This window comes from Talpa europaea (genome assembly GCF_964194135.1).
Source record: "Talpa europaea genome assembly, chromosome: 4".
Lineage (NCBI taxonomy): Eukaryota > Metazoa > Chordata > Mammalia > Eulipotyphla > Talpidae > Talpa > Talpa europaea.
Window position 1 is genome coordinate 33,008,804 of NC_140070.1, and position 13,165 is coordinate 33,021,968.

The 13,165-nt window shown below is 33.6% G+C and overlaps 1 protein-coding gene across 1 annotated transcript in view; it reads right to left on the minus strand.

The window, feature by feature from the left end:
* LOC311170196 (A disintegrin and metallopeptidase domain 3-like) overlaps positions 1-13,165 on the minus strand; it is a gene marked incomplete at both ends in the record, with an annotated part of 74,788 nt that overhangs the window by 34,832 nt on the left and 26,791 nt on the right. Inside the window, 4 exons of the mRNA XM_084232590.1 lie at positions 4,149-4,285; positions 8,310-8,391; positions 9,764-9,930; positions 10,992-11,063. Coding sequence (XP_084088716.1) covers positions 4,149-4,285; positions 8,310-8,391; positions 9,764-9,930; positions 10,992-11,063 — 458 coding nt within the window. The remainder of the gene's footprint in view (positions 1-4,148; positions 4,286-8,309; positions 8,392-9,763; positions 9,931-10,991; positions 11,064-13,165) is intronic.

The window sequence follows — 13,165 nt, forward strand, 5'->3', positions numbered from 1 at the left end:
GAGAACTTTCTAATAAAAGATATAAGAAAAAGCAGGAAATTTGTGTCCATTGTAATTTGATATAATAGACACCTAGCAAGTAGAGAAAGTTAAGGTGATAAGAGTTATAATACATTCAAACTTAACAATTCTTGGCAAACAAAAACCTCTAAGAGTACTATTATTTATTATTTTCATTATAGTTGCCTTCATATTTATAATCATCATTATAAGAAGCAACAATCATTTATAAGGAAATGAATCATTCTAAGAAATTTATGCGGAAAACTGAAGCAATGAAAGATGGCTGATTTTGTTCATAAACATCAGGATTATTTGCTCTTTGTAACAACATAATTCAATTGAAATATCTCAGCATTGATTAGATAAAAGGTACAATGCCTAGACTTTGATTTTTTACCTTTTTGCTTTTACATTTTGATACTTCTATGCACTGTTTCACAGGTTTTTGTTTCATTATGTAACAATCTCTAACAAATACAATTCAAAGAATAAATTTTGTTTACCCAAACAAGACTAAGTTGCCAAGAAGAAGTCCTTGTAATTCTAAACATTGTAATGTATAATTCTACTTAGAAATGAATTCTCCTTATACCCTTCAAAGTAAGGAAATAATGACATATTACTGATATCTGATCCTAAAATTTTATTCAAATTCCCCCATCATAACAATATTGACAGTTTATGGAAAAATGATCCAGTCTAGAATCAGCCATTTTAAGTTCTTGTGTCTCCTTTGTCTGTTTTTTCTGTTGGACTTCATGACTTCTAATACTTTATGATTACACCCGATTATTTGGCAAAATATGCCTCATTTGAGGATTATGAAATGTTTCCTCATAGTGATTCTTAAGTTATACATTTTGCCAACATTTTCTTAGGACTATTGCTGTCATTGCCTCCTAATAAATGCTAAAAATTTCAGTTTTCTATAGTACTAATAAAAGGCATTTTGGTCAGCTAGCTAAGGTATGTAAGCCAGATTTCACTCTAAAGTTATTTTTTTAACCAGCTAATCATTTTTGGTAGAATTACTTTAGCTTTCTATATTCATTGTTGATTATGTTTTCAATTTATTCATGCATGTATTTTATTATATATAATCATACTATTCTATTACACTTAATGGTAGTTTTAATACACTATTGTCATTATTATTTATGACTTTCAAATAGACCCAGATATTGCTCTTGGGAGCATTTTTAATCTGGTTTTGCATTCCTTGGACAAATTTTCACAGTTCTTTGAACACATCTTTATTTTCTGACACAAGGTGTTCCAGGCTGTACTTAGCCCTGTAATCAATCATTTCTCTTTTTTATTTTTAACATTTATCTTTTTTTTTTTAATCATTTCTCTTCAAGGTACTCCAGCAGTTCCTTTTAATGAAGAACAGTATTTATAAAACCATGATATGGGTGACAGATGTGCTGACAATATTTAGCTACTTTTAAGGACAGAAACCAAAGCCACAGCAGCATCTGAGGAAATATCCACAGTCCCTTTGCTCTCACATGCAAGTTGCTATGTCCACAACAGTTTTAGCTTCTGCAATGCCCTAGACATATTGACAGTTCGGTCCCAATCTTGACTGGATTAGTCAATGATTTCTGAGTTCCAAGATATGTAAGATTTCTAGAGCTCCCATTGTACCCCATTTATTACCTGTGATACAACTACTTACTTCAAGCAGGTCTTATTTTGTCATTGTATTGGCCACACCTGTTAGGACTTTGGATATATCCCTGTTTGGGAACTTCTGGAATATTCTTTTGCTTTTTCATTTATTTTCTTAGTTTTTCTCTACTTTGTGAGATTATTAAGGAAGATAAAAATAGCATGCTTTGGGCCTCCCCTGGTGGCACAGTGGTTGAGCGCTGGGCTGCGAAGCTGCCTGCAGCCTCTGTAGCACCGGTTCGATCCCTGGCCACCGGGGAGGGTCCCACATGGCGCGCAGACCTCTTTTGCCGCCCGCTGCTCCATTCAGCAGTGTATTTCATCAGTCTGCCTGTTCTGTTCCCTGCTCCGGCTCTGGTGAATTCTCTCACCCTCCCACGCTGTACCCAGTGCTTGTATAAATAAATCTTTTTAAAAAAATAGCATGCTTTGCTTTCATGCTTTGATTTCTGTCCTCTCCCTTAGTCTTAATACACATTCTTCCTTATCTAATACATCATCCTATCTTATCCTAATATTTTCTTCTTTCTCTTCCTTCTCACTCCATGTCATTCCTTTTCCTTCAATTATTCAGTCTGCAAATAATAGGAGTACATACAAACCTCTGAAAAGGTCTTTTTAGCTTCTTTCTACATAATCTGTTAATGGCTTTAATTTCCATCAATATGCGATGGGACACACATTTTAAGATCCCTTCCCCTTGGAGATCCACACTTATACAACTTGCACTTAACACTAAAGAATAACTCTGAATGTCATATTTAATCTATCCTCAAGATTTACTCACCATTCATTTTTTTCCATTCCAAAAATATTTACCTTTTCATAGTTTGTGATATCCACAAACCTTTAAGTAAGTCTTGACATCTCTTTTTCTCTTATTCTCAATAAAATATTATAGTTACTGTGAGAAGTATCACCTCTCAAATATCACGATATCATACCTTTTGATATGTCTTACATTCATTTTGCAATATATTTTTATTATTCATACAGATAATCAATTTAAATGTCTCATTTATCACAAAATCCTAACTTCCACATCTTGATTTTCATTTCCAGGATTTCTTCCCTTGACTCATTTTTATTTAGCCTCATTGTATTTTACTTTTCCTTCCACCAATGACTAAAATATTCTTCCTTATTGCCCCAGCTATTTCTTTTTTATTCATTTTTCTTCTCCCATTCTCTATATTCAGTGGGTCTGCTAAACTCGAGCAGCATGTTTGGCCACCATTATTGTTACCTGCAGTTCTGCATTCCTATACAAGGTCAGAACTGTCCTTCAGAATCAGTCAATCAGTCATAGGAGCCAAACCTCACTAGGTGCCTTTCAAATCAACCATGAGCAGACAGCTTGATCTCTGGGAAGGGTATGCATCAAGAGGTATGACCGGGAACACCCAGGGGGCTGATGATAAATGCATAAACTTACTCCTGACTCATACATCATGAGGTATGATGGGGAATGCCCAGAGGGCTGATGGCAGATGTATGACAACAGACCCTAGAAGCTGATCAGTGGAATGCCTTGTTGATAAGATTAGGACCATGGCCAGGGGGCTGGGGCATGGTTTCTATTACAACATTTGATCATCAAGCAGAGAAGAACTATGTGGTCAGCAGACTCAAGTCCCCCCCCCCCCCCGGAAGCCTTCAATGACATTCCTTATTTTCATCCATTCTTTTCTCCTTGTCCTCCTAACCCACATAACTGATGCTGTATGATTATTCTACCAATAAAAACGGCCAGGATCTTGCTCTTCAGCAGCATCCTGCATTATGTAGTCTGCTCCACGACTTCTGTTTCTTTATTAGTGTGGTTTTGCCCGACACAACAATATTCCAATCTGCTGTGCCTCTCAAGCATCTTTCCATCTGAGGATCACTTCACTTGCTGACCTTGAAAAGTTTTGAGAGGCTCTTTACTTGACCAATTTCATTCCCTCTCTTTAGATCTGAGCATAATTGTTATCTCAAAGAAATCTTCCTAGACCATTCATCAGAAAGCTTATTCTCCCCATGTATTTTCTATTTCTTCCCTTTTGACAGCTATCATAACCTGTATGTTTTGGCATTCCTATGTCAATTTTTTAAAATTTTCTATCTCCAACATACCAATGTAAGAAATACAGGACATATCTATCTTGTTAATAATTTGTAAGAATAAATAAAACAATACTTTGAGATATAGTAGAAATGTTTTACATGCTTTTAGGATGAATGAATGAATTTTACCTCCAGAAGCTAGCAAATCACACACACACAAAAAAAAATCATCATTAACATTCATTTCATCTATAACAATAGACTAAATATAGAACTATTAAGATTCACTTTAAGAAGCTTTAAGTAAGCATGTATTAAGTAACAACATCTTACTCAAGTTATATATTAATAATTTATACATCAAGGAATGCAACAAGTAATTACCAAGACAAGATTAAGATTTGATAAAAATAACACCTTACATTGCCTCAGGATTCATTATGCATATACTCCCTGGACAGTGACAATTATAGATGTCATCATATGTTAAGCCCAAACTGATTCCAAGCAACTGTGCCATAACAACCGAAAATGCCTCTGAAGTTACCATCTTTGGGTACTAAATAGAAAAAAACAGAATTGTATTTTAAGCTATTTGTCACTCCTTTGATTTTTTTTAAAAACATTATATGAAAATAATAAATTTATTAAATGAAAATACAAATTAAATGGGGAATTTATTAAATGAAAATACAAATTAAAGAAACTGGTCTACTAAACCTTATTACTTTCCTATGAATATGGAAAAATTAGGTAGATTTTGTTATTCTTTTGGGGTATTTTTATGCAAAAAGAATTGACATGTAACAATATAGGACTAATGTCACATGTTTTATGATGATACTTATTTAAATTCCAGTAAACTTAATTTTGCTTTTTGCAGAATAAGTATTGCTTTAAGTATCACTTTTCAAGTGAACACCTGGAAAAAATACACATATTGTTAAAGGGTTGATTGATAATTAGTTTTAATTTCAGAATTAGTTTAGGAGAGACATAATTTTTTTTTCTAAGCTGATTACTATATACCTTGTGAATAGCATTTCTTTTGGATTACAGAAGAAAAACTTGGGATAAGATTATGTCAACAAGACACAAATCCTTGCAGTTAATTATCTTGTTTACTATAATAGCTCCATAGTTTTATCTTTTCCAGAAAATTACATGGTTGGAATCAAGCAGTTTGGAACATTTTCAGATTGATTTTTTTCACTAGCCATTATTCATTTAAGTTTCTTCCATGTCTTTCATGGCATGAAGTTTCATTTCTTAAATTACTGAATAATATCCCATTACAGAAATTTACTTCAGTTTGTTTATCCTTTCACTTATTAGAGGACATTTTGGTTGCTTCTTACCTTTGGGAATTGTGAATAAAGATAATATAAGCACTGATGTGCATGTTTTGAGTAGATATAATTTTTCAACTCATTTAGGTAAATGTCAAAGAAAACACTGGACATCTGATAGGAAAATAAGTTTTATAACAAATTGCCAAACTGTATTCCAAAGTTACTATACCATTTTACATTCTCACCAACAATGAAAAAAATTCCTGTTGCTCCACATCTCACATCATTTGGCATTTTCAATGTTTTGCACTTCTAGTGTGAGGTAAATATTCTTTCTCAAGTTAAAGAAGTTTTATTCCCAAATTGCTAAAACTGGTAAACATAAATGGCATTGAATATTGTCAAATCCTTCTTCTGCACCTATTGTTAGTATCTTACAATTTTTTCCCTCTAGACTATTTGATTTGTTGATTAAATTAACTGCTTTTTTAATAAATAACTAGACACATATCTGAAATAAATTCTAGGTATAATTACTGAAAGGAGATATAAATATTAGAAAGAGGAACTCTGGAACTGAAAATACAATAAATGCACGTAAATATACCATGTATGGTTTCAAAAACAAACTTGATGAGGCAGAAGAAGAATCAGACCTAAAGACAGGGTGGTTGAAATCACTGTCAGAGGATCAAAAGAAAATTTTTAAAATGTATAGACATTAAGAAGTACCTAATATATGTACTATGGAAATCTCAGAAAAAGAAAAGACAGGGGCAAAAGTTTATTTGAATAAATAATATCAAAAACTTTAGAGCTCTGAAGATGAAAATGAACATACAGATTCAAGAAGCAGCCTACATGGAGACACATTACAATCAATCCATAGTAAGTTAAAAACAAAGGCTACTCTCATAGATTATTTTATTAGTTGAGTTCTCAGCAAACCTTGTATGCCAGAGGGTATAGGGATATATATTCAAAGAGCTGAAAGAAACTGCCACAAGACTAATATATTTAGCAAAACTGTCTATTAGAAAGTGATGAAAAAAATAAAGAATTTTTCAAAGAAACAAAAGTTAAGGCAATTGAGTACCACTAGACAGGAAGGAAGAAAGGAAGGAGGGAAGGAGGCAAGGAGGGAAGGAGGGAGGGAGGGAGGGAGAGAAGGAAGGAAGGAAGGGGGCCTTCCAAGGGAAAAGATGGTAGAGAATGGTATGAATATAAAGGAGATTATAACATTCCCCAATAAGGAAAATATATATGGATAGATAAAATAGCCTGTAGTATAGTGATTTTGATCCATAAATTCACTTTTATTCTTGTACATAATATAAAGGACAAAACCAAAATAACAAGGGAGAAGGAGAGTTGTAAAGGAGTCAAGATGCCATATGCAATTGAGGTTAAGCTGCTATCACTTTGCCAAACTGTATTAAATGTTTATTAAAATGTTTTCAATACTGGGGCCTCCCTGGTGGTGCAAGGGGTTAAGCATCAGTACTATAAAGCCATCCGTAACTACTGCAGCACCAGTTCGCTCACTGGCCAGAGAGGTGACCCACATGGTGCAGCAGACCTCTCCTGTCATGCCCCCTGCTCCAGTCAGCAGTGTATTTCAGTCAATCTGCCTGTTCTCCTCCTCACTCTGTCTCTGGTGAATCCGCTCACCCCCAGCACCTGTGGCCTGCACCCTAGTTCTCATATGCACAAATAAATAAATCTTAAAAAAAATAAAAGAACTAACAAGAGATTCAAACAATAAATTAAGTAAATGGGCTTCTAACTTGGAAAATAAGGAAAGTTTTCTTGGTTCACAGATGACAGAACCTAAATGGAGAAAACTAAAAAATTTCACATAACAAAAACAGTTAGAACCAATTAACAAATTCAGTAAATCTGCAGAATACAAAATCAATACAATCAATTTGTTTCTTTATACAAACAATTCCACAATCCTGATACAATAACATCAAAACAAGTAAAGTGACCTATGAGACTAACAATATGTGTCCAAACATTGAAAAATATTACTGAAATGAATTTACATAAAACAAATACATGGAAAAACATTTCATGTCCTTGGGTTGAAAGATTTAGTATTGTTAAAATGTCACTGCTACACAAAGTGATCTGTAGATTCAATGCAAATCCAACCATAACCATAATATCATTTGGGGGCAGAAGTAGATTTTTTTTAAAAATCTAAATATAAATAATGAATCTCAATGGGCCCTCAAGAACCATAATAATTTTGAAAAAGAACAAAACTGGAAGTCTCTCACTTGCTGATTTTAGAACACATTACAAAGATACCATGATTAAAACAGTGTGGTAGTAAACTCTAATCTATCAGTCAGTGGAGTAGAAGCCTAGAAATAAACTCTCATATAAATAAACTCTGCAGTAAAATGATCTATAAGTGTGCCAAGGTCACACAATGGAAAAAGGACAGTCTCTTCAAGAACATTACTTATAGTAAAAAAAAGATAAATTGTGATTGGAATATTGGTTATCCACATGCAAAATAATCAAATTATATCCTTATACTATAAACTATGGAAAAATTAACTCAAAGTATATTAAAGATATAAACATAAGTACCAAAACTACAAAATCCCTACACTAAAACAAAGAAAAGCTTCATAACTTTGGATTTCATAATGACTTTTGGATACTAAAAGGACAGGAAACTAAGTAAACATAAACAAATGGGGTGATTCTCCTCTGGGATCTGCCCACACTCATTTTGGAGTATGTACTATCACCTACAATAATAAAGCTTCATTTCTAACTTATCTAAAAAAACCCAAAACTTAAAACGTAAACACAAGCAGTAACAACACTGAACTGCTTGTAACATTTAAGTTTCAAAATCTAGGGCCTCCCTGGTGGCACAGCGGTTGAGCACTGCATTGCAAAGCTTCCCGCAGCCTCGGCAGTGCCAGTTCGATCCCCAGCCATCGGGTGAGGGTTCCACATGGCATGTAGACCTCTCCTGCTGCCCACTGCTCCCCTCAGCAGTGTACTTCGTCAGTCTGCCTGCTCTGCTCTCCCCTCTGGTTCTGGTGGATTCTTTCACCCTCCCGTGCTTCTGACTGTACCCAGTGCTTGTATAAATAAATAAATAAATCTTAAAATAAATAAGTTTCAAAATCTAAAAAGAGAACACGTTATAAACATTTGTCAAAATAGAACGGTAGATACAATATATGTAATTTTGTTCCTTCAAGTGGACATTAGCTTTCAAAATATGATAAAATTACTTGAAAGATGGGAAAAAATACATACCAGAGCAATTCCTGCTGCAAACTTTGGATCACACACTTTTCCATGATAAATTGTTCCCACATGATTAAGATGGTCCCTATAACTAAATAATAATTGTTTTCTTGTGAATAAGTACATTTTAAATTATTAAGAACTCAATAAATTTTTAAAATTAAACTCAATAATTTTATGTTTTATTTAAAATATGATTACATTTCATGTGTACTGCTTTCAATCAGATTTCATTTGTGTAATCTCCCACAATACCTACAATGTTAAGTTCCAAAAGCTATTTTAATTATTTTTTAATTTTATTTTATATATTTTTACATCATTTTTCACTTTTGCACAATTTATGTATTTTCATCTTAGTTATAGTCCCCACACAATTCCAACCCCCCTTATTTTGACCGTAATCCCTCCTACCCCCACCCCACATAGTGTTTCTCTGGTTTATAGTTGCTTGTTGATTTTGATTTTTACTTTGTATTAATTAGTCTTTTTCCTGGCCCCTTCTTTAGGTTTTCTAAATTCCTGCTATGAGTACAACCATCCAGTATTTTCTTCTTTCTGGCTTATTTCTCTGAGCATGATCCCTTCCAGCACCTTCCATGTTGCTGCAAATTGCATGAGTTTATCTTTTTTGATTTCTGAGTAATATTCCATTGTGTATATGTACCACATCTTCTTGATCCAGTCATCTGTTTTGGGGCATTTGGGTTGTTTCCGTAGCTTAGCTATTGAAAATAGTGCTGCTATAAACAAAGGGGAGCAGGTGCCCTTGAACATGTACTAGGTTCATTGAAAAGGACAGGCAGGGTGTAGAAATTTTCCTTACACCTTTCACTCCTTTATAAAAGTTGCTCCTGAATCTGTAAACCTGACCTTAGATTCCAACTACTGGGGACACTATGGATTTATAAATGTTATGTCATATATCTGAATATCTTTAAAACTGTCTGCTTACTTTTCCATCTAAAATAATCAAAATATTAAAACATAAGTCTATATAACTCTTGAAATATATAATGCTAGTAATTATATAGTTACACCTTAGCGCAGTATCAAAAATCCAGAAGGTGACCGCAGAAAATGTTTTCTAATACATCCAGTTTTAAATTCAATCATTGGTGTCTATTAAATAATTTACATTTTATTTAATGTCAAAACGGCTTAATTATTTAACTCAGAAAATCTTTGAAAGCATAGCATCTATGTATATCCCAAGACTTTCTGTCTATTCCAGATAATTACATTTTCTATAGGTAAACAGTCAACTCTGAGAATAACAATCTCCCATGACTTAATAGCTTACATTGTATTCAGATTTTTATATTTTGAATTCACCCACTCAATATTCATACTATCATATTCAGGTGTCTTGCTATTATATATAATACAATTTATATATTATTTTGATGGCAAGTATATTAAAAAATTGTTAAACTCTATATCAATGTACATAAAAGACTTACATTAATAAGTATGCCATATGATTGGGCTTTTGAAACAAAACTTTTTCTTTCCATGACACAAATCTTTGTAGCACTTCATCAGCAGGCCCATCAGATGAAATCTTATTTTTATCAGACCAGATCTCCAAGGAAGACAGCATAACAGTCACATTAAGCTGGGAAAACATCTAAAACCAAAGAAAAAATAAAATGCAGTTTTATGTAATCAAATGCAACATTACATCTCTTTATGTATAATGCAATATATTCAAGTTGTATTTTGTGGAGACGGACTCTATTACTAGATGAAACTAGTTGGTAGTACTTTTTATAAAAATGCAAAAGTGATTTATATGAGCGGTATTACTACATTAAAAGAAAAATATTTTTAAAATACATAACATACTGTAGAAATATTTTTTCCTGCTTGATAGGGTATATTTGCACTTTAATGATAAAATTATCACTAATGATAATTTTTCCTTTGATGGAGTTCCATTTGTTTATTTCTGCTTTTGTTTTCTTTTCAGTTGCAGTCTATTCCTCTAAGACATCTCTGAACCCAATGTTGTATTTTGCATTTATTTTCTTCTTATGTATTTTATGGTTTCAGACTTTACACCCAACTCTGTTTCATTTTGAGTTAATTTTTGTGTATGATGTGAGACAGTGGTCTAGTTTCATCCTTTTGCATGTGGCTATCCAGTTTTTCCAACACCATTTGTTGAAAAGACTTTCCTTTCTCTTGAGTAAATTCTTGGTTCCTTTGTCATAAATTAGCTCTCCATAAAAGTGTGGGTTTATTTCTGGGCTCTCAATTCGATTTCATTGATCTGGAAGCCTATTTTGATTTCAATGTCATACTGTTTTTATTACTATTGTGTTGTTTTGTAGTTTGAAGACTAGAAGTGATTATGCTAAGGGAAATAAATCAGTAGAAGAAAGTCAAATACCAGATAATTTTACTCATATGTAAAATATAAAGACAGAAGACAGAGGAAGAGATAAAACCAAACCAAACCAATCCTTGAAATCTGATTTTCAGAACTGAGGCTGACAGGGTAGGGTAGAATAGGGAGGGTATCCAATGAACTATAGTGGAAGATTATTGGTGCTGTTGGTGGGCATGGTATGGTAATATATATCTAAAAAGATATGAACCTATACCCCTAAAACATATAGAGTATTGTGAACTAATATTAAGTCAATATATATAATTTAGTAAAAATTAAATATTTAACATACTTACGCTGTTGATAATACTAAAGATATGAGTAATTTTCTCAGTTGCAACTGCCACTTCAGCACCCATATAATCATACTGAAAGACAAATTTTATTTCATAATCACTGGTGAAAATTATTCAAGTACTATATCTTAAATGAATGAAAATATAAAATGTTAAAGTAATGTAGTGCCCAAGTGAAAGGAAAAGGAAGAAATAAAATTTATCAAGTGCTTGTTAAGGTTTAGGCATGAACCTTTAGATTTATTTTTTTAACATCTCTTCTCTACCTCACCATAATGACTGTTTCATCCCTCTATCTCTCTAGACTGTTGATTCCTAAATGAAAATGATTGTTTCTGATATATTTCTATATCATCAGACCCTTGCATATGATATTTGATAAAGGCCTTAGTTCCTGCTTACATTAAATATAACAAAAGCTACATTTTCTCATGCTGCTATGATCAGTTAAAATAAACAACCAGTTACTTGGAATATTCATCTTTAAATGGCTTATATGCCACTTACTATCAAAAACCTTCTAGGAGGGCCTCCCTGGTGGTGCAGCGGTAGAGCGCTGGTTCAATCCCTGGCTGCCAGCGAGGGTCCCACATGGCGCAACAGACCTCTCCCGTGGTGCCCACTGCTCCCCTCAGCAGTGTACGTCAGTCTGCCTGTTCTGCTCCCCACTCTGGCTCTGGTGAATTCTCTCACCCTCCCGCGCTTCTGACTTACCCAGTGCTTGTATAAATAAATAAAAATCTTAAAAAAAAAATGACCTTCTAGGAGCCCCCTATCCTATATAGTTCCTCTGATAAGATCTTTACTATGCTTTGCCATTTTTTTAACCAATTAGCTGAAGGCTTTTCTGAGATAGCTTTTCTGAATACATATAATACATATGGATTCACTTCCATATTCATATTTTTAATCTTGATTTGCTTTTCATATATTTGGCCTTGCAAAGGACCACCTTCACTCATACCAAACATGCTGCATTATGCAAATTGTGATATGATTTATTAGTTACATACAGAGAAATAGCAAACTACAGTCTCTAAAGAGCTGGAAGGATAACATCTTTTTTATCTATATCAGAGAACTCTATTAATTTTATTATCTAGGGCCTCCCCGGTGGCGCAGCGGTTGAGCGCTGGGTTGCGAAGCTGCCTGCGGCCTCTGGGGCGCCGGTTCGATCCCCGGCTGCTCCCCGGCCACCGGAGGAGGGTCCCACATGGCGCGCAGACCTCTCCTGCCGCCCGCTGCTCCCCTCGGCAGTGTACTTTGGTCCTTCTGCCTGCTCCCCCGCTCTGGCTCTGGTGAATTCTCTCATCCTCCCGCGCTTCTGACTGTACCCAGTGCATGTATAAAAAACAAACAAATAAATAAATAAATAATACATGCCTCTTTAAAAAAAATATATTTTCTACAAGGTGTTCCTTTGCAAGGCTGAATATATATAAAGTAAGTCAAGAGCAAAAATATGATTATGGAAGTGAATCCATATATATCAATAATCACAATCAATAGACCAAACACTAGATAAATGAAAAATACTATAAAAAATCCAGAAACAAAGAAAACAAAGGAGGAGACAAATAGCTGAGACTACATCAAACTAAATTCTATACACTAGAATAATCAAAACAATGAAACATCCTACTGAATGGGAGAAAATATTTTCACACCATACAATGGATAAGGGACTGATCTCAAAGATCTACAAAGAGCTCATACAAATCAACAGAATAAAGCAAACAACCAAATTAAAAATAGGCAGAAAAGCTAAAAAAAAAACACTTCTCTAAAGAAGAAATGCAAATGGCCAACAGACATATGAAAAATGGTCAACATCACTTATTATCAGGGAAATGCATCAGGAGAGTATTCTAAACTTTCTAAATTTGTATATGACTAACGGAATACTAAAAATATATGTAAAACTATTAATTTGAACCATGATAGAAATTGCCTATCATAGTAAGAGATTTTTTGCACAGTTCTCTTGACCATTAATAGCTGAAGAGAGAAAATGACAACACAGATAAATCAAGTCTTAAAAGATCAAGTAAACTTTAGACACAATATGCACATACAAAAGTTTATATAAAACAAAAATACATATAGTATATATAAATATACTTCAAATATGCTATCCAATATTTGTGATCCTTGGTTGTTTTTTTTTTTTTTTA